This window comes from Pantherophis guttatus, chromosome 3, assembly GCF_059756535.1.
Source record: "Pantherophis guttatus breed Tessera chromosome 3, ASM5975653v1, whole genome shotgun sequence".
Lineage (NCBI taxonomy): Eukaryota > Metazoa > Chordata > Lepidosauria > Squamata > Colubridae > Pantherophis > Pantherophis guttatus.
Window position 1 is genome coordinate 123,499,608 of NC_142065.1, and position 27,292 is coordinate 123,526,899.

Below are 27,292 nucleotides of genomic sequence, written 5' to 3' on the forward strand. Positions count from 1 at the left end.
CTATACTGTAAATCCTTACACTATTAATTTGGATGTAAGCCCTCCAGATATTTTTGGATTTCCATTATTCTTGACCAGAGGCCTTTATTACTGAGACTGATGGAGGCCTGAATCCAACATCTGAAGAGCAACAGGTTTCTTGCTCCCTAAGTAGCCATTAATTATAAGGAAGGTGCTTGAGTCCAGTGATTTCTGCAGCATTTTTAGTGCTACAAAAGCCTTTTTGAAGCTAAGCAAAATATATACAATTCACATAGTGATTGCATTACCTTAAATATGTTGATTCCAGCTTTTATTTGACTGTTCAAAACATAAAGTGGCCATAGATCATTCACATTTCAGTTTTCAACAATTATGGGATTCTTGAAGGTGCAGATCCAGGACTGGAGGATGCAGGTGACCCTGGGCCCACAGATTGTCTTCATCTATCATAAGGAAAAGAACCTCTAGCTTTGTCAATCATAATGTGGATACCATTTTTGTATACCAAATGCTAATAGTAGTAATTCCGGAGAGATTTTCATTGCCTAAAATTTCTTGCAGTTTCTGCTTCTTCAGGATTAATGTCTAAATCTGAGGTTCTCTTGTATTTCTAGCTTTTTAAAATCTCTTTACATATGATGCTGATGCCCAACTCCACTCGTCCATTTTTTCACCTTAATTCACTCAAGAAACTTGTTTTCCCTTTTTCCTCAAAAAAGATGAGCCAGAAAAAAATGTTTCATAAAGGTGACAATTGCACAATCTCTTAAATGAGGATGATGAATCAGATGGACCAAGTCCAGTCCATATACCAATGGAAGGAGAAGTTCTTTGGCTTTGATTACAGTTAAATAGAGGTCATACAGTATTTAATATTTGTACTGTTATCTAGTTGCCATTCATTGAAGGCTTTTAACATCCTAAATAATATAAATCATTGGTTATGTTGACACTAGATGCCTTGTCATTTCTTTCCCCATCTGTTTCCCAATCCAGCTTTTTGGGGAGAATCTGATGACAGCAATTCTGATATTGAAGCAGCCCTACGCCCTCAGGAACATTGTTCACAAGAAGATGGATTCAGTGATTTCTATGACTGACTTGATACTCATTTACAAACAAATGATAAAAAGCCAGTAGCAATTTTTCAGGACGAAAGTGGTTTCAGGAACAGTCAATCTGGAATGGATGTCCTGATGGCATTTTTATGCACCTTACCATAGCCACTTCTTCACACCAAATTATCCTCTCAACCTACTTTCAACCAATATGTTTATGAATGATTGAAATATTCTTCTGAAAACCAAGCTAAAAGAGCATCAAAACGTAACAGTGTAAGATTTATACCTGGATTTATTTGAAATCTGAAGTACAAAGAAGAGAGAGGAGTAATTTTGGAGCTGAAAAATTGTAGGCCTTTAATTTATATATTCCCTCTATACCTGTTCCTTGCTTGGTTGAAAAAAGTTTGTTGTTATACTTGAATGGCCATCAAACTAATGGACTCAGTTCAGGTCAAAATAACCATGATGTTTATTAATACCATTATGAATTTTGCATTAAATAAAAAGCTACTGATGGGGTTGGGTTCTTGTTTATATTTGTAGCTTTAACCATTCACTACTGTTTACATCAGGAAGGAAGTTTTTAGTTATGAAAATAGTTGCAAAAAAAAAAGCATGATTAAAAGAGGGCTGGGGGGAACGTCATAAAATGAACAATTGTATGAATAATGACATTTCTGGCTTAGCTCTATCGCTATTTTTTTAGCTATAGAAGTAAAGCATATTATTTCAGAAATCAGATTTGTAAACATGTATCTTACCTTTAGTTTATCATAGCCGATGCAAGATATTTGTTGTCTTTTTATACTCCCAATAAATGTACTGAAAACTTGGAAGAAACTGTTTTCACAAACTTTGTTTATATTTTGAAATCAATAATTATCTTTAAAGATTAAATAATCATTGCAACAAGCAGGATCTTCACAGTTAAAAAAAAAAAAATTAACCCAGCAATTCATTGTAAGCTGTGGTACTAAATATATCTTGCAGGATTGGTCATTAAGTCACATAACAGTTTGCAGTCTTGCATTTGTCTTTGAAGTGTTTTGCAAACATATCACACTGAACTATTAAGGGTTATGTTAGACCATGGGTCCTCAAACTGTGGCCCGCTAAAGCAATTAATCCAGCCTGCAGAGCACCACGAGGTTGCCCTGCCCACATCGCCCCGTCCACCCTTCAGCAGAGCGCAGGACTTGCCTTCGGTAGCCCTGCAGCCTGGAACCGAAAGGTAAGCTCAACAATTTTGGCCTGCAGAATGCTTGTGGAGGTGGGGTGTGTGTGTGTGTGTGTGAAAGGAGGCAAAAAACCAGGCAAAAATGGCCTGTTTCTAGCCAAAAAATGAGCCATTTTTGCCTGTTTTTAGCCTGCAGAATGCTTGTGGAGGTGGGGAAAGGGTGAAAGGAGGCCAAAAAAAACCCAGGCAAAAATGGCCCGTTTCTGGCCAAAAAACGAGCCGCTTTTGCCTGTTTTTAGCCTGCAGAATGCTTGTGGGGTGTGTGTGTGTGAAAGGAGGCAATAAAGCAGGCAAAAATGGGCCGGTTTTGGCCAAAAAAACAAGCCATTTTTACCTGCTTTTAGCCTGCAGAATGCTTGTGGAGGTGGGGGGGGGGGTGAAAGGAGTCAAAAAAACAGGCAAAACAGCCCGTTTTTGGCCAAAAAGCAAGCCGTTTTTGCCTGTTTTTACGCTGCAAAATGCTGCGTGTGTGTGTGTGTGTGTGTGTGTGTGAAAGGAGGCAATAAAACAGGCAAAAACGGGCCATTTTTGGGCAAAAAAAGCCATTTTTTGCCTGTTTTTAGCCTGCAGAATGCTTGTGGAGGTGGGAGGGGTGAAAGGAGGCAAAAAACCAGGCAAAAACAGCCCATTTTTGGCCAAAAAATGAGTCATTTTTAGCCTGCAGAATGCTTGTGGAGGTGGGAGGGGGGGCGATAGGAGGCAAAAAACCAGGTAAAAACGACCCGTTTTTCACCTTTCCCGCCTCCAGAAGATAGAGAATAGAGCGAGAGAGAGACAGAAAGAGAAAAACAGAGAAGGAGAGAGAGAGGGAGGGAGGGAGACAAGGAAAGAGAGAGGGAAAGAGAAAGAGGGAGAGAAAAAGAGAAAGGAAGAAAAAAAGGAGAGAAAGAAAGAAAGGGAGAGGGAGAGAGAAAGGGAAAGAGGGAGAGAGAAGGAGAGAGAGAGAGAGCCAGAAAGAGAAAAAAAGAGAAAGAGAGGAAGGGAGAGAGAGAAGGAAAAAGAGAGATAAAGGGATAGAGACAGAGAGATTTTCTCCAGCTCCTTGGGGCTGAGAAGAATTGCTGCAAAACTGAGTTTCCTGAAGTGGACCACTAAGACTCCTAACTGAAAAACCGATCTAGTAAAAAGAAAAGGCAACCAAAAGAGCAACATGCAAACAAAAGCAAATAAAACACCCCCAGGAGCAAAACAAATTAAAGTTTAATTTGTGTGCATTGTTCAATGGACTGTTAAATTGGCCACACCCACCTAGTTACATGACCACCTAGCCGATACGGCCCAACAGTCTGAGGGACCATGTATTGAACCCGTTTAAAAAGTTTGAGGACCCCTGTGTTAGACCATTTGCCTTCACTGGACGAAAGATACAAATTGTCCTTGACTTATGACCAATTGCTTAGTGACCATTCACTTATGACTGGCACCCCCAGATACTTATGACAAGGCTCTTAAGTTGCAACATCTGCTGCCCCCCCCCCGCCCCCCGCGGTAGTTACATGACATGACATTTCAGGTTACCCTAACTAATCATAACTAATATGCAACATGCCAGGTAATTTATTGTATATATAACATATAAATCATCACAAAATAAGATGTACAAATGAGGCAAATGAGATTTCTGTGCCCTGCAATGCACTCTACAATGGAGGAATATGAATAGTTATGTATTCTTCCTTTAAATTAAATGAATTTGATTTGACTGTTTAATCTAATGGACTGTCCCCACTGTGTGTCCAATGTCTCCCTGCCCAGTACAATCACGAACAAATAATGGAAGGACACCATGTTAATTCACTAGTAGGTCTCTAGTCCACCAACATCGTTCTAGCAAAACTTTCTATAACTCCAAGAGATTATGATACAGATCTTGAGTATGCAAAAAAAAAAAAAAAAAAAAAAAGTGCTTTACTACTGAATCGGATTCCTTCAATGAGCACACAATACAGCAGCCTTCTACAATCCGGTTCCATGCCAGATGCCGTGGAACCTCCATACCAAAAATTCCAATCATGGGTAAAAGTCAGTTCAATTGCGGGACGTCGGATTGACCAAGGGTGCAATCTAGTGGGTTAACTTCAAATACGGAGTTCAACATGTCAAATTCGGATGTATGGAGAGAGCGGTAAACCAGTTGGTAAAATTAGGGGAAAAAAACCATTTTTTGAACAAGGAAAATGGGGCACAAATAAAATGACGGATATGTTGGCTTTTTTCCCGAAATGTCCTCCAGCCAATATCACTCTCGTTAGATTGTCTAGCTATCAATGAATACCCAACACAGCCCTGCTTATTCTCCCGCCTTTTTCTGCCTCAAGACCGCCCGGCTCCACCAGCAGCCACTCGAAACCGAAACCGCTTTTCCGTTCACTTTGAGCAGGGGAGTTGGAGAAGTTACGTCATTGGCGACGTCACCCTACGCGCTGCGCAGTTCCGTCCTTTTCCCATCGTGCTAGGGGTGACCCGGTGACCCGGACATCTTTCGTCGCCGGTTTTATCACGCAAAGGTCTGCGTAGCCAAGGGTCCGGGGCAACTAATGGGGGTCCCGGCATTTTTCCGGTGGCTGAGCCGCAAATACCCCTCCATCATCGTGTCCTGCACTGAGGAAAAGGTGAGCGAGGAAGGAAGGAAGGAAGGAAGGAAGGGCGTTTGGCGGGACGGGCGCTGGCGCTGCGTTGCCGCGGCTTTTGAGCCCTCGTTGATTAGGCCGAAAGAAAAAAAGGGGGGGAGGGGGAGGAGAACGGAAGAGCTGGTCGATCTCTCCCGAGTTGTTATTGCTCTCGCGAGATGTTGTTACGACTGGGTAATACCACCGCTTCCACTTTCTCGTGGGATTGGTTGTTGGGCTTTGCAAATGGGTGGTTGGGACGTTGTACGGCAGTGATGGACACCATGTTTTGGTTTTCCGAATCCAAACAAAACAGGCTTTTCCGACTTAAATACGGCGCTTTCGGTTGGTTGCATTATGTGCATGTTGATGAGGAGCTAGGAGATTAAAGGACTTTTCGATAAAATACGATTCATAGGAAACAATTGTTTTGCTAGATGGTTAGTTTTATTGAATCTGGTTCCGTTTGGTAAAGCCAATTCTCTAAATAGAATGGATAGCTGAGTTAGCTAGATGTACCACTTAATTTTTGCACGTGTCCATATATGAATAATTAGTTTCTACACACTTGTTTCATAACTCTCAAGCGTATTAATAAAATGCTGCTGCTTAAGGTGTTACACTATAAACTTTCCAGGTTAAACCAGGTTAACATTCTTATTCTTCGTGCTTTCATAAAAGCCTGGCACAATAATTAGTAATAAACCAGTAATAAAATTAGTGGTTGGAAGGAAACATGTCATCAAGCCCACTTGTCTACTCTCTACTGCTTGTCTGATCTTACTATTAGAATGTTTTTGTTAGTGTGTAATTGAAAGCTGATTTAAAGCTATTTTTCCATGTTGTGTAATCTGTGGCAATATAGAAGGTGTACTTTTTTTCTATTTGAAGAGTGTTATGTTTTTCTCAATAATGTTTTTTTCAAGGCTTAACAGATAGGATTTATGTCATAGTCTTATTGTTATCGGTTATCCTAATTTCTTAGAATCTTTAAAGTGTGAATCCCAGAATTATATTCAGTATACGGGGCAACAGTAGGACCGTTGGTATGATTTAGAAAATATGCTGATGTTGATACAATCTAAAAATGCATTTATCTTCTTTATGTTGGTGATGCATTCATTCAATTTGAAAACAGGCTGTGAAATAAATCCTATCTGAAAACTGTTAAGCCTTGAAAAAAAACCACTATTGAGAAAAACATGATAGCGCTCTTCAAGTACAAAGCAAGTGTACCCCTTCCATATTGCCACAGATTACAGAACATGGGAAAATAGCTTTAAGTCAGATTTCAATTGTAAGGCGCTGCCACACAAAAACACTGTTGCCATGATCTCGGGAAGCGTTTTTGGCCAGTAGCGCTGCGATCCCCTCTCTGAATCCACGCTGCTGCCCAAAAATGTTTTCCTCCCTGGAAATGCACATTGCAGAGCTGCGTGCCCTTCTCCTCCTTCTCCACAGACTCACTTTCTCTTTCCTCTTGGCTAGATCTGCTACCCGAAAACGCTTGCCAAAATCACAACAACAGTGTTTTCGGGTGGTAGCGCCTTGCCTTATGCCCCCTGCGCAGTGTCCGCTTCGCCAACTGAGTCCCGATGTCCACACTTCCCCAGGCCGCTTATGGAATCAGGCTCCGGCCGAGGCAGCAAAGGCACAGGGGGCTTCTCGGGAAGCCCAGCACCCAGCAGAGAGGAGCCCAGGCAAGCGTTCGGGGTCGCAGCAGAACAAGCAGCCAAAGCCTGTCTCCGCCGACGCGCCTGCCTCTCCCCCCCCCCTTTCTAGGAAGAAGAACTTGCCAGCACTGGGTGCCCGAGAGAAGCGCCGGGTGGCTATTTTGAAAGGGATGGGAAGCTAAGGCTTTATGCAAGCCTTAGCCTCCTCGATCGGGGCACCTCCCTGGGAATTGCTGCCTGGCCTGGCCCGGGTGTTTGGAAAAACACTACACTGCGGGAAGGGGAAGGGGAGAGGAGGAGGAGGAGGGGCATTACTCAGAGGCCAGCTGGAAGATAAAAGCTGCAAGGCTCTGCCATATTCTTTCAGGTGAGCCGTCCTTGCGTGGCTCTCAGGTCCCTGCCCAAACTGGCCTGGAAGCAGCGTGTCACCACACACCCGCGAGTGAGGCAGCAGCTGCTCTCGCCGGTAACTGAGCCTGCAAATAGGCCCCTCCTAGGCCAGTAGCAGAAACCGACTGCCCTCCGCCTGGGTTGTCTGGAGAAGGGGCATGCAGAGCAGCTAGCTGCCTTGCCTTACATTGGGGAGGCAGCGAAGATCTCCAGGCAGCAGAGATCGAGGCAATAATGTTTTCGGGTGGCAGCAGGCATGGTGGGGGTTGAGCGATGGGCCCAACCACAGGTAGCGCGCACCCCCACCCGACCCCCGCTGCTGCGCCGCCAGCCAAGCCAGGCTCTCTGGCCATACGCCGGGGAAGGAGCTGTGGGCTGGGCAGCTGCCTGCCGTGCCAGCAAATGCTGCCCCATGCGCCTAAGCCAGCATGTTGTTCTTCCCTTCCCCCTGCAGCTGCAGCCGCCGCTGCTGCTCTTCTGGGGCAATGCGGCTGCGCAGGAAAAACACATCCCAAGTGACCCGTGCGGCTGGTGAAGCGAGCCAAGAGGTGCGTCTCGGCCCGCTTTGATGGTGGCTACAGGGTCATCTGAGCAGGCAGCCCACCACCACCCCGCCCTCACTGGCTGCTGGTCCACCAATGGTCTGGACTGCCTGGGACCGTGCAAGTAGCCCGTGCAGGCAGGAGGGAGGGAAGCCCTGGCTTACCTTGCTCTGCTCCCTTAGGAAGCGACCGCCGGGATTCCCTCTCTGCATCTTCTGGCACCCGTGCCAGTTGCTGGTCTTTGCGTGCGCATGCGCACCAGAAACCAGACCAGCTGGCCAGTGCGCATGCGCACTCTGGAAACAGGAAGATCAATTTCCTGGAGTGCGCATGTGCAATGGCAGCTGCTCTTCCAATTTCCGGTACAACAGATGGTCAGCATACTAGAACCCGGAAGAACAATGGGCGATGGCTCCACGTGCCCTGAGAAATGGCTCTGCATGCCACTTCCAGCATGCGTGCCATAGGTTCGCCAACACGGTACTAATAGCTTGTCCTGTCAGTATTGGTGTCAGTCCTGTTCTTGATAGTTTCTTGATTAGAATGTTCTTTACTGTTAGCTTATTTGTCTGAGTTGGTAGTTCCTTGACTGGGGTATTGTTTATTACTTAATTGTTGGTCTAATATTAATCTTGGTGTCAATCTCTACTTATCTGGGTGTTGATTGCTACCATGGGGATGTTTTGATCTTTCTTTTTCCTATTTGGCTTTTTGATTGTCTCTTGAATGGTAGATGTCATTTATCTCTATGTGCCTGTTGAGTGCTCATTTGTCAAAATACCAGGCTTCCAGCAGTTCTCTAGCATTTTTGGAATTGGCTTGGTGTAGGATGCTTAGTTTCCCACTTGGTTAGCTCTGTCCATATGTTGTGAGATTAAGGAGTTTTCAAAATGTCTTCAGATTGTTACTTGGTCTTCATGCATGCACATGTGCTAGTCTTCTGCCTATTTGCCCTATATAGTGATTGTTACCGTCCTTATACTAAATGTTGTAGGTGACTTCTTGTTTTTCTTCTGGACTGCTGGGTCTTTTGGTATATTTAAGATGTTTTGGAGGGTTTTAAGTTATGTATGTATGTATGTATGTATGTATGTATGTATGTATGTATGTATTTATTTATTTATTTATTTATTTATTTATTTATTTATTTATTTATTTATTTATTATATTTCTATATCACCTTTCTCCCGTAGGACTCAAGGCAGTGTACAGCCAAGAAAAATATAGACACACAAACATCATAAAATTGCTAATTAAAATTATTTCTTAGTTTGGCCAATTAAATAAAACCCAGAATTAGATAACATTTTAAAAAATCATTCACATGTTCATATGTTTAGCCCCGCCTGTTGGAACATCAGGGTCTTGAGGGCACGGCAGAAAGCACGGAGATCAGGGATATTCCGTATCTCCGGGGGCAGTTCATTCCAAAGGGTTGGAGCCCTCACAGAGAAGGCCCTCTCCCTGGGAGTCACCAGTTGGCATAATTTGACTGACAGTACCCTGAGTAGTCCCTCCCTGTGAGAACAAACTGGTCAGTGGGAGGCTATTGGTGGCAAAAGACGGTCTCGTAGGTACCCAGGTCCTAAGCCATGGAGCACTTTAAAGGTGATGACTAACACCTTGAATCGCACCCGGAAGACCACCGGGAGCCAGTGCAGCTCGCGCAGAAGAGGTGTTACATGGGCACAACAAGCTGCGCCCATAATCACCCGCGCGGCTACATTCTGGACCAGCTGGAGCCTCCGGGTGCTCTTCAAGGGGACCCCCATGTAGAGAGCATTACAGTAGTCCATACGGGAGATGACTAGGGCATGAGTGACTGTGCGCAAGGCGTCCTGATCCAGAAAGGGACGCAACTAGTGGATCAGGCGAACCTGATAAAAGGCCCCCCTGGCCACAGCCGTCATGTGCTCTTCTAAAGATAGCCGTGAATCCAGGAGGACACCCAAGTTGCGAGCCCTCTCTGTGGGGAGTAAGGTCTCATCCCCAATTGTCAGTGATGGTACCAGCTGACTATACCGGGACGCCGGAAGCCACAGCCACTCGGTCTTGGAGGGGTTGAGTCTGAGCTTGTTTCTCCCCATCCAGATCCGCACGGCCTCCAGGCAATGGGACATCACCGTAAGGGCACCATTGGGGTGGTCCGGGGTGGAGATGTATAGCTGTGTGTCATCAGCATACTGATGAACACTCACCCCGAAACCACGGATGATCTCGCCTAGCGGTTTTACATAAATGTTGAACAGAAGGGGTGAGAGGACTGACCCTTGCGGCACCCCACAAATAAGGTGCCTTGAGGTCGACCTCTGACCCCCTGCCAACACAAACTGCGAACAGTCAGAGAGGAAGGAGGAGAACCACCGAAGCACAGTGCCCCCTATTCCTAACCCCTCCAGCCGGTGCAGTAAGATACCATGGTCGATGGTATCAAAAGCCGCTGAGAGATCTAATAGGACTAGGACAGAGGAACAACCTCTGTCCCGAGCCCTCCAGAGATCATCAACCAATGCGACCAATGCCGTTTCCGTGCTGTATAGTGGCCTGAAGCCCGACTGGTATGGATCCAGATAGACAACTTCATCCAGGTATCGGGGTAGTTGTCGTGCCACCACACACTCAACAACCTTTACAACGAAGCGAAGATTGGAGACTGGACGATAATTCGCTAATACAGCCGGGTCCAGGGAAGGCTTCTTGAGGAGGGGCTTCACAACCGTGTTTTTCAAGGCAGTGAGAAAGACATCCTCACTCAGAGAAGCATTTATAATTCCTTGGAGCCAGCCTCGTGTAACCTCCCGGGAGGCCTGTACCAACCAGGAGGGACACAGGTCCAATAAACATGTGGCAGCGCTAAGCTTGCCCAGAATCCTGTCCACATCCTCAGGAGCCACAGAGTCAAACTCTTCCCAGATAACACTCTCAGGACCTACCCCCGTCTCCTCCCCTGGATCTACCCAATCGGAGTCCAGGCCTTCCCGAATCTGAGCGACTTTATCATGCAGGAATTGCACAAAATCCTCAGCTCGACCCTGTAAGGGATCTTCTTGCACCCCCACCTGAAGTAGGGAGCGGGTCACCCTAAACAGTGCGGCTGGGTGGTTCTCTGCAAATGCAATAAGAGCGGAGAAGTAGCTAGACTTCGCCGCTTTTATCGCCACTAGGTAGGTCTTAGTATAAGATCTCACCTGTGTTCGGTCAGATTCAGATCGGCTTGTCCTCCAATCGCTCTCCAGGTGTCTTTTCTGACGCTTCATCTCTCTCAGCTCCTCGGAAAACCAAGGAGCTAGTCGAGATCGGCATCGGGTCAGAGGCCGCAAAGGCACGACGCGGTCCAAGGCCCCAGTAGCTGCCCTGTCCCAGGCCACCACCAGGTCCTCAGTCGAGTCGTGAGCCAGAGTCTCAGGAAATGGCCCAAGCTCCGTCAGGAACCTCTCGGGGTCCATCAGGCGCCTGGGACCACTTGGTTGGTTCCGTCTCCCTGCGGTGAGTGGAAGTGATCTGAAAGTCCATGTGAAGGAGAGAATGATCAGACCATGACAAGGGCTTGATGTCTAGATGCCCTATTCTTGGATCATTCAGCCACTGATCTGAGACAAAAATCAAGTCCAGAGTGTGATTCTCCAAGTGGGTGAGGCCTTGAACTACCTGGGTCAGGTCCATGGCCGTCATGGAAGCCATGAACTCCCGAGCTGCCTCCGACATCTCACCAGCAGATGGCAGGTTAAAATCCCCCATAACAATAAGTGGTTTCCACCACCACCCCGGCTATAATGTCAAGCAGCTCAGGCAGGACCTTGGCAGGGAGCCAGGTACGTACGTAATCAGTAGGCCCATCTGTATCCCCCAACCCCACTTCACAAGGAGGGACTCACATCCGGCTATCTGAGGAACAGTGGCCTCCCTCGGGCAAAAAAGTTGGTTTGTGTGCTGTGGTGATGTCATGTAGTAGTAGTCTGGTGATTTTTGAGGTATTTTTGATGTATCACAATCTAGAACATGAAATAGAATAAGAGAGTTGGAAGGGACCTTGGAAGTCTTCTAGTCCAACCCCTACTGGAACAGGAGACCCTATAGCAGATAAATGGCTGTCCAGTCTCTACTTAAAAGCCTCCAGCGATAGGGCACACAACTCTGAAGGCAAGCTATTCCACTGGTTGATTGTTCTCACCATTAGGAAAGTTCTCATTAGTTCTAGGTTGCTTGTCTCCTTGATTAATTTCCATCTGTTGTTTCTTGTGTTGCTTTCTGGTGCTTTGAAAAATAGGTTCCCTCATCTTTGTGGCAGCCTCTCACCTTGTGGTATCATGTTTCTTCTTGTCCTCCTTTCCACTAGACTAGACCTACCCAATTCCTGCAACCATTCTTTATTATACTTCATTTTGGCAGTATTATCCTTTTCACAGCTTATGTTGATTGTGCTGTAATTAGTTGAGTGGTCAGGCATTTTTTGATAAAATTGTATGGGTATTCATTTTGTTGGAAGATGTATAGATTATCTTTTTCTTTCCTTTTCTTTTCCTGGTGTTCAGGGTTGTTGCAGTATGCAGCATCTAAATAGTGTTCTTACACAGCTTCTCTTATAGAAGGTTAGGTTATTATCTTTGTAGTGGAGCATTTGGATGGTATGGGTAGTTTTACAATACACTTGTATTTCTAATTTACCATTGTTGCCTCTGCTAATAGGGATATTCAGGAAGGGTAGTGTGTTGTTTTCTTTCCTTGTGAATTTTATTTCTTTGAAGATGTTGATAGTTCTGAGAATATTAACATATTACGTTAACATGATAACCTTCCCCAGAATCATCTTAGAGTTCTGTGTCAATTGAAATGAATGTAGATAAAAGTGTCTATTTATGCTGAAGCTTGTCATTTACCAACTGCTTGAGTATTTTCCAAGGAAGGATATATTAGCTATTAATCTATAGCTATCCTCTGGGTCAATAACAATTTAATTGCTGCCTTCTTTTAAATAAACTCACATTCAATCCTTTTATAAACAATATATACTATATCCTATACCCACTACTCATTATCTTTTTGTTAAAGAAATTTGCCCAAACAAGCAAAGATGAAACATCTAGGCAATCAGCAAACATATCATGCTACTAAGGGTTCCAAGTATATGTATTTTATGATTATTTGGAAGGCTTCAGAACATTTGAAAAGGTTTGTTGAATAACACTGAAAGCACACAATACATATGGAGAAAAAAATCATCTTCACCACTATAACATAGACTCAGTAAAGAACTCTTGTGTTTGGTTAATTTCATCATAAGTCTTTGTCCCATATAAATTTTGTCTTTTAATTTTTTTCATTGCCCTAATAGCAAGGTTAACTCAAGGAACTTCAGTATAAATGTATTGGTTATAATACCATCAGCTGCTTGCGAAATGTCAATATTCAGCATAATGGGCAATCAATTATTTTTCGAGAATTAAAAATAGATCTCTCACCCCTGGAGTTAACATTGAAAAATTTGTTGCTTTAGAAGTTAGGATATGAGCAAAGGTTGAATTATATGTTAGGATTTAAATAAATGAAATCAGATTACAAGATACATACTCTGCTTAACCTTATCAAACCCATTCTGATGAACTGAAATGTTTTATAGTTGAACGGACTTCTGTATAAAGTAGTGAAATTCCTTTTATTAGACTTTAAAATAGATTATCACCTAGGCTTTATCTGGGAACATTGTAATAGTAGATTTCCTGTATTGACAGAATTTGAATGAGAAAGCTGAAATCCAGCTTCATAATCATGAAAATGAAGCTGACATAAAAACTGGTTTAGAAACCACTTTCTACCGCCTGGCTGATAAAATCAAAATCAAGCAGGTCTTTTTATTAAGCCAATGGTGTGTTGAGACTGTATTTGATTATTCTGAAAGTCCTCAACATCAAATTGATGACTATCCACTCAGCTGAAATAGGAATGAACATCTGAGTTCATATTAGTAAAATTCCTAGTATTGCCCTTGTACACATTGCAGGATACAGATACTCATAACTGTCATTCAAATGTAAACCCTAGAACAGGAGAACATATAATAACTTCAATAACCAGTTAGTTGCTGAACCAAAGTTACAGCAAAATAGTAAACTAATACACATTAAACTAATTAAATTTTGCGGCCTTCCCTGTCTCTGCAGGGAGCTCAGAAGTGGAAGATGAAACATGAGCTTCTTTCTATTCATGCTTATAGACAAAAAAACAATAGTAATTTGAAGTTGAGTTTCATACTCAGCTTTCTTGGCTACAAAGTTCTTTATTAAACTCAGACAATTCCATGAAAGACTAATTTAATAATTTAGGTTAATGTACAGAAATACGTGAGATTGCACATAGAAATGTCTTCAGTGAGGAATAAGGAGACAATGTTCCAGTTTGAATTATTTATGAATTAGTAGCATAAAATTTTGTCCTTAGATTTAAGAAACATGCTAATCTGAGTGTTGCTGTTCCATTTATTGATACTATGCAAATTCTTTAGAAGTATGTCACTGGAAGTAAAGAGTGCATATGAAGCACTTTTATTTGAATAATTAAATCAGATTTTTCTCCCTAAGTTTATGCGGCTATTTAGGAGTGTATGGATATGGGTCTCTATGTACACATCCAATGTGCTTCTCTGGAACAAAGATTATATATGCAATATAAAAAATTGTGTTATATAAGCTTTGCTTTAAAATGGTCATAGTCTGGGTATAAAATAATTTTATGTTGTAAAATCATAATTTAGCAGGAGAAACAGTTTGATCTAGTGGTTAAGGCACCAGGCTACAAACCAGAAGACTGCTCTAGTCTTGCCTTAGGCATGAAAGCCGGTGACTTTGGGCCAGTCATGACCTCAGCCCATAATATCAGGTTCAGGCAGCAAACCAATCAGTCAATTCCTGTTGCAATCAAATGAAAAACAGCTGATCTGAAAAAAGTGGATCTGCATTGCACTAGGAAGACTATATAAAATTTTCCTGCTCAGCCTTACGGGTTGTACATCTTCCTCAGTCTTGGCCTAGGAACAGTTAAGGTAGAGTTAAGCAAGTAATCAGCCCAGACATATTATATTCCCACAAACAATCTAAATCCAACCCTCTTGAATTCCGTTAACTCCTATCTACCACCAATTTAGTACTGAAAGTTAGTTGACTAGATTTTTGAATATAGTCTTGAGCAATAAATCTCAACTGAAACTTAGAATATGGTTCTGATGTGTCTGACAGCTTGGTTTTCTTGAATATTTGCTTCTGGATCAAAATATGATTATAATATTTCAGAATTGTCTATCATTTATTGTTTGCAGGCTAAAGAATGTAATGGTATCAAAATTCCAGTTGACACTAGTAAACCGAATCCCAATGAAGTGGAATTTGATAATTTATACTTGGATATGAATGGCATTATTCATCCTTGTACACATCCTGAGGACAAGTGAGTGACATTTTTACTTAAATAAAGAGTCAGCATTTGTGGTATTTGAAATATTAATGTGATACCTTACATTGCAGGCCAGCACCCAAAAATGAAGATGAAATGATGGTTGCAATTTTTGAGTATATTGATAGGCTATTCAACATTGTGAGACCAAGGCGACTTCTCTACATGGCAATAGATGGAGTGGTAAGTATCAAAAAAATTGCTCACTTATTCAGTTTTTTTAAAAAAAAGAAATAGTATGAGACTTTCGTAGCAGAAATAGTTCTTTTCAAAGTAGACATTTAAAAATGGTATTTTAACATTAATTTAATGTTTATTTCATTTATATTAACTAGCCAATATCGGTACTTCGATATATATGGTAAAACTTTGAGGGACAGTGAACTACAGTAAAAGCCTATTTAATTATTGCACATTTATTTATGGGATTGTGCATGTGAGAAAGTCAGTAATAAATACATTTTTCTCACTTAACTGAATCAGATAAATATTGATATTGATATTTAATAGTACTTTACAACTTTTCAGAATTATTCATAGTGCAGCAGTTTAGAAATATTGCTGCTTGTGCGTGAATGTATGTGTCTGTGTAATTTCTATATAAACTTTCAAATATAGTGATGCAATCTAAACTTCATAGTTTAATAGGAAGACAAAAAATAAGAACAATGTCAATTAAATTGTTAATGCTAATATTATTCTTCTAGGCTCCCCGGGCAAAGATGAATCAACAAAGATCTAGAAGATTCAGAGCATCAAAAGAAGGAATGGAGGGTGCAGAAGAGAAACAGAGAATTAGGCAAGAAATTATAGAGAAAGGTAAATTGATAATCTAATATTTTTCGTTAATAAGTAATTTGAAGAAGGGTTTCTTTCCTGCTTTTTATTGTCCTTACTTATTCTTGTATCTAGTAAAGAAAAATAATCATGCAAATGCATGATTGATTAATTGATTTGCACAGTTTCTGTCTTAGCTTTATTCACAAGATTCTAATTTACACTTAAAATGCCATGACTGGAATCCTTTGACAACTTGTCTTAAGAGAAAATCCACCAAATAGTAAAGAATTTTTTATGGATTAGAACCATTATGGTAGATGGTCATCAGAGCTTGTGAATTCCAGAATATAGTTATCAGTAAAGTAAAATGCTATGGGTTAAAAATTAATGATATGAAATATATGTCTGTCTTCTTCCATCTCATAATTTTGTCTGTTAGACTAGTCTTCAGATCTGTTACATGTTTTTTTAAAGGTGGCTTTCTACCTCCAGAAGAAATTAAGGAAAGATTTGACAGCAATTGCATAACTCCAGTAAGTAGAACTACTATTATCTCCCAAACTGAGACTTGACATAGCTTTGGTCACAGTCTATTGGTTGATTAAATACTGCTTGGCTTTGGATTTCTAACTGTCATCTCAGACTCTGATTACAGGTTAAGATCTAGCAATTATTTTTGTGAAGACTGTTGGCATTTGCAGAAGGTGAAGGTGCCATCTAAAATGCTACATTACAGAACTAATTAGGAAAAACCTTAAGAGTTCAGGATGCTACTTTGATTGCAGTAGTAGCGGTGTCAAGTCTAAGTAGGAACTTGTAGCAAGACATAAATGGAAGAGTAAAATGTCAAAAGATATATCTCTAAGTGCATGCGCTGTTTTTTCTCTATCTCTCAATTAAGTGTGCAATTATAACTTTAAAATATATAAAAAATATATAAATATATATATAATTAAAAAAGGAATGCGGTCGAAAGGTCGGCAGTTCAGCAGTTTGAATCCCTAGTGCTGCGTAACAGGGTGAGCTCCCGTTACTTGATCCAGCTTCTTCCAACCTAGCAGTTCGAAAACACATAAAAAATGCAAATAGAAAAATAAGAACCACCTTTGGTGGGAAGGTAACAGTGTTCCACTCTCCTTTGGCATTTAGTCATGCCGGCCACATAACCATGGAGACGTCTTCGGACAGCATTGGCTCTTCGGTTTTGAAAGGGAGATGAGCACTGCTCCCTAGAATCGGGAAGGACTAGCACATATGTGCAAGGGGAACCTTTAACTTTACCTTTAATATAATTAAAATTCTTCGTATGTGCATTTCTCTCCTTCCCTTGCCATATGTTTCCTAAGAACAACATGAAAAGGCAAAGTCATCCAAAAGAAAATAATGCTTTTGAGAAAAGTATTCCCAAGTTTAACTTTGGGCTGGTTTTGTATGAGGAGAGAGGATGAAAAAAAGTTTTTCCATAATTCAGTTGCTAAAATAAGAACCTAATTTTTTACTCTCAAAACTTAAGTTTGCATAATGCCAGAAACATGGTTCTGATGGATAATGTCATAACTTAATAGCAGTGACATATCTTATAAATCTGGAAACAGGATTTTGTGAGATCCAAGAGTATAAAAGGTAAGAGTATTCTAGACCAGCTCACCTCGCTGCATAATGACATTTTTATGGAAGAGAAAATGTTAGATTCGTGAAATGGATTGAGAGAAGACAATTCTTCTGTCTATAGGACCCCCACCCACTCAATGTAAACATAGTCATGGGGTACAGATAGATAAATTCTATTTAAAATCTCTGATATGCTGGAGACATATACGTCTCCCCATTTCAGGATAGCAATAAAATGGTCACTTTGAGAATATTTTATTAAAGAAGACAGCTGCAAAGGTGACAGTTAATAATGTTTTTAATTCAGGTGATTATTCAGTAACTTTAGTTTATGACTTAATCATAAATTTGCCAGTGGCTTCTTTTTTCACTTTTCATGTTACCACAGCTGACATAATTTCAAATCTTTTTGATACAGCTTTTAAAATACAGATTTCACAACTAACCTAATTTTTGGATTCTTGCTTCTTGCCATCCAGAGTTTTTCTTGCTGTTTTCTGCCATATGAAACATATGAACTTTGCCTGTGGCAGAAGACAAAATTGGATATTAGAATTCTTGGTGTTTTCAGAACCTGGAAGATCATCCCTTTTTGTCCTTGATAGCTAGGTGTTGGTTGCTTTTTATAACATCTTGCATAAGGAATAATTCTGGTGACTGAATACTTAGACATATTTTTGTGTCATTTATTAGTCCTAGTAAAAGTATTGCTTTACCATCTATGTTGGATCATGTTTTTTCTATAATTTTCTTGTGGACCAAAATAACCATCATTTTAAAAACTGATTATAGTTTTATTCTTAGATTTCTCACATTATCCAAACTGGTGTTATGGGGTCTTCTGGCTTGATTAATATAATTTTATAGTTAACTTTAAATGTACTTGCAGCTATTCTCTCTGCATTGTTCCATTCAATAAAAGCCTTGTGTGTGCTCTGAAAAGGAGAGGATTACAATCATATTTCTGATGGGAGAAGAGCCACTGTATATGTTCATGCATGTTTATTTTATTTATTTTATTTTATTTTATTTCCAATTTATATACCGCCCTTCTCCCTGAGGACTCAGGGCGATGTACAGCCAGAATTAAGAACATGAAATACAAATATTAAAAAAACAGCTAAAATATATATAAATTTGGCCCAAAAATTAAAAATCACAAACCAATTAAAACATTTAAAAATTTCTTCTTAAGCCAGCCCGGCTTGTTGGAAAAAGTGGGTTTTAAGGGCACGGCGGAAGGCACTGAGGTCTTGGATTCTCCTTATCTCTGGGGGCAACTGATTCCAGAGGATAGGTGCCCCCACAGAGAAGGCCCTCCCCCTGGGGGTCACCAGCCTACATTGTTTGGCTGATGGCACCCTGAGGAGGCCCTCTCTGTGGGAGCGCACGGGTCGATGGGAGGTCATCGGTAGCAGCAGGCGGTCTCAAAGATAGCTAGGCCCTATGCCATGGAGTGCTTTAAAGGTGATAACCAACACCTTGTGACTAAGCTAATCTTACTATGTTCAAATGCATAAAAATGGTCTGTGTGTCTGTAAATTAGTTAAACTATTTTAAAACAATCCTGCCAATTCAAATAGAGTATATTAACACCATACTTCTAAGTTAGAGTGAGAATTAAGATCAATTTTTCTTTATGTCTAAAATGCTCACTACAGGTTTTGGCAGGTTAAAGCAAGATTCATTTTTCTTTAAGAGACCCAGGGATTAACAGTATGATTTCACAACTTCAGAAGCTTCGGGTTTTTTGACCTACTCAAGCTAGTGTACATTTGTGTTTATTAAATATGTTTAAATATGCACCAAATACAAATTCCTTGTGTGTCCAATCACTCTTGGCCCATAAAGAATTCTATTCTATTTATTTTAAAAATTGCCCAATCTTGTCTCTAAACATTATTTTATGTTCTTGTTATAGGGAACAGAATTTATGGATAATCTTGCTAAATGTCTTCGTTATTATATTGCTGATCGTTTAAATAATGATCCGGGATGGAAAAACTTAACGGCAAGTTTCACTCTCTTGACTGTAACTCCAAAGTATTTCCTAATGTAAATGAATTTTAGGTAGAATAACTTTTAAACTATTGTTGAGGACCTTTCCCCTCATATATTATGTAGGATGTATAATTTTGGGAGGAAAATACATTTTATTAAGAATTGATCAAATGACATTTCAATCCACTAATAGAATGTCACATTTTTTTTATTAATATCCAGTTTAGGAAGCATAGATATCAGTTTTAGGAATATGTACATAATTTCCTTTATATATAATGTTATAATGCTGTTTATTTCAAACTCTTTATATTTGTAAATTTATAATTAATTTTTTTGTTGAGAATTGAAACTAAACTCAAGAATGAGTCACTGGTTCTTCAGTCTTTCTTGTGGGCATCAGCTCTGCTTTCACTGAGATATCTCCAATTTTCCATTCCTCCCTTGGAAGTCCTAGATCTGAGTATACCTGAGGTGATTTGTATTTCTGAGAATATTAAGAACACTGTTCTTCCTTTTTTCATTTTTTAAAATTACTCAAGGCATCAAAAGTTTAGAAAATATCGTGCCAGATATACATTAGTAGTAATTTTCGTGCTGATATTCTGTATTGAGTATTTCAGTTTATATCTTATGTTGCTTCTTTTTGTTATTGATAGGTTATTTTATCTGATGCAAGTGCTCCAGGTGAGGGTGAACACAAAATAATGGATTACATACGAAGGCAAAGAGGTAGGGATATTATGCTTTTTACAGGAGAATATACAGTTTACTAGAATTAGTAGGATAACTTTGAAGAGTTTGAATTAATGTATTACTGTTTTATACAACAGGATTTGTCAAAATACTCATTGAACATGTGCAGAGCAATAGGTTTCATGTGATTGTAGTAATAGTTTAGTGCATGTATAGCTTAAACAAAGATATAAAATAAAAATTTAAAAATACAAAAATAAGCTTAGCGTTCTTGATATTAGTCTATATAGCAACTTAAATTGTGTACCAGATTTTACAGTACAGGAAGTCCTCGACTTATCACCATAATGAAGCCTTCTGAGTATAGTCAGAAATCATGGCAATCTTTAAGTGAGGTGCTCACATAATTGTCTCGCTTAACTACCACAATCTCTGCTTTTCCCGTTGTAGTTGTTAAGCAGAACTTGAGGTGCCTTCGGTGGGGGGAGGTCATGAGATAAGCGGGGGAGACAGTGGTTGGTTGTAAGGGTGGATTGTCAAGCACACAGTTTTGTTCATGTGATGGTGGGGACACTATTGTTCGTACGTTTGTGCAGGTATCATAAATCCATTCAGCGTTGCCATATTTTGAATGGTCACTGAACAAACAGTTGAGGACCACTTTTATGTAACAGATGTATATTTCATATGAACCAACTTACATCTGTCAAGTGAGATAGTAAATGTTAAAAAATGTGGCTTTTTGGAAGCTTCATTCCTTAAATATGTTCTTTTGGTGAAGAGTTGTAGAGAATTTCTCTCATTTATGAAATATCTCGTCATATCTTCTCAAAATGTTTGCAATAAAAAACAAAACTCTTTTCTAATGTGTTAAAAAACTTGTTGAATTTAGGAATAAGTACTGTCTTTCTGATTAAAGCACTAAGGTAGGCTAAATTGAAGAGACCCAAAAGTTGAGTTATATAGCAGTTTATTTTTAATGCCTTAAAACCTTAGTTCAACAATAATCATTACCTTATTTAAAGGGAAGTTATTGCATCTAGAGAAAGAACAGGGCAAGAGAAACCATGCAGCAGAATTTAAAATCCATGTCAATATATGCTGACTGAATTAGCTAGCTGGATACATTGATATATGCTTTGTTTCTTCTCAATGTCTTTGAACTAAATTGATATGTCCGATTTTTTATATATCATATATAATATCATATATTGCTAGTATTGGTTTTGTTAATTTGTTTTTAATGTATTTCAATATATTTTATCTTATTGGATTTGATTATACTGTGTTTTCATTGAATTATATGCGGGAGCTATACAAAATCAATTTGATTACATAAATATAGAATATAGAATATTTTGGAAAAATTACTTTATTTAAAAATTATTGATATAGCTCTTATGGTGCTATATGATGAAAAATGAAATGGATCTATAAGACTGTTGATTCTTCTCTCATATTGAAATTAAACCCCTGGTTATTTCCTTCCATCAGCCTGCTGTGGCAGGAGACTGTTTCTGGGAGGGATTACAGGTAGTCCTCGAACTACAGCCATTTGTTTAGTGATCATTCAAAATTAAAACGGCATGTGACTTATGACCAGTTTTCACACTTGCAACAGTTGCAGCATCCTCATGGTCACATGATCAAAATTTGGATATTTGGCAACTGGCATGTATTTATGACAGTTGCACTGTCCCAGGGTCATATGATCATCATTTGTAATCTTTCCAGCTGTCTTCCGACAAGCCAATGGAAGAAGCCAGATTTGCTTAATGACTATGATTCACTTAATAACTGCAGTGATTCACTTAACATCTGTGGCAAAAAGGTCATAAAATGGGGCAAAACTCATTTAACTGTTTTGCTTAACAACATAAATTTTGAGCTCAGTTGTGATCATAAGTCTAGGACTACCTGTAGTGAAGAACATTGGAACTGTATGCCAAGAGTATATAGTCATATTAAAAAGAAAGTACACCATCTTTCAGTTCTATGGTTTTATGTATCGAGACATAGTAAAAATCATATGGTCCTTAGCAGTTCTTAAAAGTAGTATATAAAACCATAGATCTCAAAGAGATCTTTCCTTTTCACATGACTCTATTTTCAGCAAGGTTACCTAAGGCACAAAGGTCATCCTAGCTGCCTAGATAAAATGAGCATGCATCTATATTGGGCAGCAATGATATAGGAAGATGCTGGAGAGAAACGATCATTTTAGTGACAACAGCAAAGGCCTCAATACTGTGCAGGGCAAGGGAATGGTAAACCCTTCCTATATTTTACTTAAATGGATAGAAGACCTGAAGGACCAACTTGGGAACAGACCATGATGGAGAAAAATTCTGTGGCAACTGTGAGTTGATACAAATTTGCTGACACATAATCAACTGATAAACTTGATTAAATGACAAAATAGTAATTAACATTGTGGCAGTAATTGGAGCTAATTATGTATATTTATTCTATAATACTTTCTAATGAACTTTTCTAGTCTACTGTTTTTTCCAGATTGCATTTTCTTTGTTGCCATTCTTATTTCTTCAGAGTCCAGGGATGTGTTTATTAATACTACAGTATCTTTTTAAATATTTTAAACAATTTTTTGTTGTATCATGTCTGGGAAATATCAGAATTCTATAATGACACAATGTCCTTGTGTTTTAGCCCAGCCAAACCATGATCCAAATACTCACCACTGTTTATGTGGTGCTGATGGTAAGTCTATCTCTTGGCTTTTCTGTATTAGTAATAAAAGAAAACTATATGGAGAATGTTTCTTAATCCGTTCAGTGCATGATATCATTTTAAATAAAAGTTCATTTGGCTGAGTTAAATATTAAACTACCACTTATATTATGTAAGTTCAGATGAACATTTTCTTCCTGTACTTCTAGTACATGGCTTCCCTCCATTTTCTACTTACTACACATTCTTCTGAGTGCATTTAATTCTAACAATTTGCTAATTCTGATAAATTGGGCATGAAAGTTGGGAATGTACCAAGCCTGTATCCTATTCTTAGTCGCTCCAGAGCTTTGGTGGCTTATCAGAACTGAGGCCTTATTAATGGTTGGTGTTTGTTCTGTTTCTTTTGTAGCTGACCTTATTATGCTTGGATTAGCTACTCATGAACCAAATTTTACTATAATCAGAGAAGAATTTAAGCCTAATAAACCTAAACCATGTGGTCTTTGTAACCAATTTGGACATGAAATTAAGGACTGTCAAGGCCTACCAAGGGAAAAACAAGGGGAGGTAGGTTGAATTTACTTAACTTCTTTTCATTACCATTGGCGTGCTATTCAAAATGAAAAGTTGAGAACTGCTTTATATAGTTTCTTGCTTAACCATGATGCTTACCTTTGATAAATAGTTACTTTATCTTACATATATCGTGGGATGGCAGCATTTGTAAGGAAAGAGACACATAGCAGTATTTATTACCTTGGGTTATGATGGGATTCATTTAATTTAATATCCTTTGCTTGAAGATCTGAATCCCCTCTTTGAAAGAGATGAGATAAATAAATCTACTCCAGGCAATAAATTTGATTCATTTTTTGGCAGCAAAGTTCCATTTGAAACCAAGGTTTAAAGATAATGTATAAGTCCTAGTTTGTTACAATGATTCATATGTTACTATTTTTCCAATTATGTCTGAATCCAGCATTGGTGACTAATTTTTAGTTTGTTCCTGTGCCCCAGCAAAGTCTCATAGACAACAGGTAATCCCTTTGCTTGCACGTGGTTTGACTTCATCGTTCACTCTTCCATTCCATCCTCTTTTTGTTTTGCCCAAACTACTTAGGACTATTGCCACTGTTTTGTTAGGAAAGGGACCTAGTTATATTTTCATAATATCTCAAGGATTACAAGTAAATAATATAACTTTGATCTAGAGGTATAGAAATTTCAGAATATCTGAAGCAATGGAAAGACATATTTTCACTTTTTTTTTCATTTTGCAAAACTGGAAATTAGAGGGAACATTGGAAATAAATGAAATAACTTTAATATCCTTTGTAAGTGTTGGTGTGAAAGTACAGTTCATTCAGATCGTTATTATGCATCTATTGAATGTATTTTAAATATTTTTAATTTTTACTAAAAGTTGCTGATCTCCAGAAATATGGCATCTCTTCATTTTTAATGAAGAGTAGAGTAAAATATTATCCTAGTATTAGATAACAAACCATTTTATTTCTTTATAATGTATTCTCCACCAGTGCACAGTTTAGCTACCATAAAAATGAACAATAAAATAAAGCAATAATTAAATTTATGCAAAAGTAATAAAATCAATATGCAGCATAAGATATTTACAGTGGAAATGATGAAACAAAAATATATGTACTGTGGATGTCATCTTGGAGAGAAAAGAACAACCAAGGTTCAGAGCATGTCATTTACTACATTAAATTACATTCAATCACATTTTCTTAACCTGAAGTTCTATCATTATTAACTGTTCCTAATTCAAACTGAAAGTATTGGGATATATTTCATAATCCTTCCCCCCTTTAAAAAAAAAATATCAGGTGAATAGAGAAATAAAAGCCTTGCTAGGGAAGAGGGACTTTTTTTCTGAATTCATCTACTGTCACACCCTGTTTCAGTCTGACAAGTATATTGATTTTTATGTCCACATAATGAAAAATTAGAAACTATCAAAGGGAATAGGAAAGACTGATTTTGGTCCTGCTTTTTTCACCACTTTCCCTCTGTTGTTAAATAAATCTCAAGGCTATTAGCTAGTATCAGCTTAGCACAGGGGTGTTAAATGCTTAAATCTGGCCTGCGGGCTGGCCTGGAAATATCAAATATTTACCTCTGCCAGCCAAAAAGGGCCGCAGAGGGGCTGAGGGCAGGGCCCTGTGGCCCATTTTCGGCCTCTACGACCTCCTGCAGCACTCTGCCGGCTGAAAACAGGCTGCGCAGGACCTCAGTGTGGCCAGTTTTCAGCCGTCAGACTGCTGCAGGAGACTGGGGAGGTTAAAAACGGGCCATACTATAAATGGTTATAGTAAAGAACTGTGTAAAGAAAGAAGGGGAAAAATGCATCTTGAGCCTATTTCAAATGGCCACCATGGCCACCCCCACCATGACCACGCCCACCCCCAGCCATATACCATCACAATCACCACCACCCGACCCCTCTGAGGTCAAAAACTACCCTGATGTGGCCCTCAATGAAATTGAGTTTAACACCCCTATTATAGAACATTCAGACAGAAGCACATATAGGAAAATGCATTCAAACTAATTCAGGAACATGGATAGATGGAGGACTAAAAAGCTAAATTCGTTCAAGAGTCTAAGCTCAACAGCTAAATCTCAAATGCATTCAAGAAGAAATAGCATCCTGATTTTATTTAACTTTAACTTATATATTAGCAAGTATGAGACAATAATAATGTTGGATCACATCAAATGTATTAGAATTTTGTAATCTGTTCTCTCTCCTGTATTTTGTTACTATTTATTTCAATGTAAATGACTACCCAACTCTAGGCAGATACCAATATTTAAAAGAAAACAGAAAAACAACTAGCACAGAAACAATAGTCCAGATAAAAAAAAGAGTCATCAATCAAACGCAAATATGTCAAACGTCCACCATGGCCATACCACCCCGGCCACGCCCATCCCTGGCCACACACACATGCATCCCGACCCTTTGAGGTCAAACACAACCCTGATGTGGGCCTCAATGAAATCGAGTTTGACACCCCTGGCTTAGCACATATTAAAATTTATTTATTGTATTTATTTATTGGTTCGGTTTATATGCCACCCTTTTCCGGAGACTTAGGGCAGCTTACAATGCGTTAAACAATAGCCTTCATACTTTTGTATATACCTGTTTAGTAGGGCTTTCGCGCGCCCCCCCCAAAGCGGTGTTCTTTTTTATACAAAGCTTATTGCCCCCACAAACTGGGTCCTCATTTTTACCTACCTCGAAAGGATGGAAGGTTGAGTCAACCTTGGGCCTGGTGAGATTTGAACTTGCAGTAATTGCAGGCAGCTGGTGTTACTTAACAGTGCTTTAGTCTGATGCGCCACCAAGGCTCCTTATTATTATTAAGCTAACAGACATCTGCCACCAGGGAACTATTATAACTGATCTTGGCATCCCAGTTTGTTTATCTAGTCACTAGAGCAGAACTTTTCAGAATTTTTCAGGCTGTGGAAATTATTAAATTAAAAACTTCCCAGAGCCCCTGATCATTAGGCCAGTTTCCAGTGATAGAAAATCAGCTGTGTTCAAGGAATTTATACTGTACTCTAGAAAATTAGGATTAAGAATTTTGTTTTTTAATCAGTCTCTAATATAATAGGTAACTACAAAGTGGGGAAGCAATAACAAATATAATAATTTATAAATTGCAATTGCTCTTTCTGATATCAGGCAAAAATAAAGCAACATAATTAGGAAGCTCCTAATCAGACATGTTTAAGGAACAAGGGAAGTGTACCTGTATGGCTATGTGGACCATTCCAAAAAACTTCCATGCTGTTTCTTAAGCCAACCAAGATAGGTAGACTGGATGATATGATAAAGTTATCCTGCTTTTTTGTACTACTGGGTAGTTGGGATGATGCCTGTGAATAAACTGAAAAGGTGAGGGAAAACAGGCTGCAATTGTTGCTATCAGCAAGCCATAATTAATGCTAAGCCATTATTTGTTTTCTGTTCGAATATAGTATTACTCTGAAGTAAACCTACTAAAAACAGAGTTTATCTTGGATTGATAGATCATGAGGAAGAACTACCTTTGCATAAATGCAAAACTTTCATAAATATGGTGAGACCAGAATAAACAAAGGGTGGATCAGTGTTAGAAGACTAGCTGTGTACCAGTAGTCCTCAACTTACAACCATTCTTTTAGCCAGAGTTCGAAGTTATAGTGGCACTGAACAAAAGGGACTGATAATTGGTCCTCACACTTAACCACATCGCAGCATCCCCTCAGTCACGTAGTCAAACTTTGGGCACTTGACAACCAGCATGTATTTACGATGGTTGCTGTGTCCCAGGGTCATGTAATTGTGATTTGCGACCTTCCCAGCATGCTTCTGACAAGCAAAGTAAATTAAGATGGGGGGAGCTGCATTCACTTAATAACCATGTAATTCACTTAACAGCTGCAGTGATTAACCATGGCAAAAAAGGTGGTAAAATCTGGCATGGCTCACTTAACCGTCCTGCTTAGCAACAGAAATTGTAATCCCAATTGTGCTTTTAAGTTGAGGACT

General features: G+C 39.4%; 2 protein-coding genes across 4 annotated transcripts in view; both read left to right on the forward strand.

Annotated features, from left to right (window-relative positions):
• Positions 1–1,886, forward strand: part of KIZ (kizuna centrosomal protein) — a 63,518-nt gene extending 61,632 nt beyond the window's left edge. For all 3 annotated transcript variants that reach the window (XM_034411764.3, XM_034411765.3, XM_034411767.3), the window contains one exon: positions 979–1,886. In XM_034411764.3, the coding sequence (XP_034267655.1) occupies positions 979–1,082 (104 nt within the window). In that variant the 3' untranslated portion in view covers positions 1,083–1,886. The remainder of the gene's footprint in view (positions 1–978) is intronic.
• Positions 1,887–4,276: 2,390 nt separating this feature from the next.
• XRN2 (5'-3' exoribonuclease 2) overlaps positions 4,277–27,292 on the forward strand; it is a 77,816-nt gene continuing 54,800 nt past the window's right edge. The window contains exons 1-9 of the mRNA XM_034411769.3: positions 4,277–4,895; positions 14,807–14,934; positions 15,012–15,123; positions 15,648–15,759; positions 16,195–16,253; positions 19,253–19,342; positions 19,992–20,064; positions 22,699–22,749; positions 23,132–23,289. Coding sequence (XP_034267660.1) covers positions 4,821–4,895; positions 14,807–14,934; positions 15,012–15,123; positions 15,648–15,759; positions 16,195–16,253; positions 19,253–19,342; positions 19,992–20,064; positions 22,699–22,749; positions 23,132–23,289 — 858 coding nt within the window. The 5' untranslated portion in view covers positions 4,277–4,820. The remainder of the gene's footprint in view (positions 4,896–14,806; positions 14,935–15,011; positions 15,124–15,647; positions 15,760–16,194; positions 16,254–19,252; positions 19,343–19,991; positions 20,065–22,698; positions 22,750–23,131; positions 23,290–27,292) is intronic.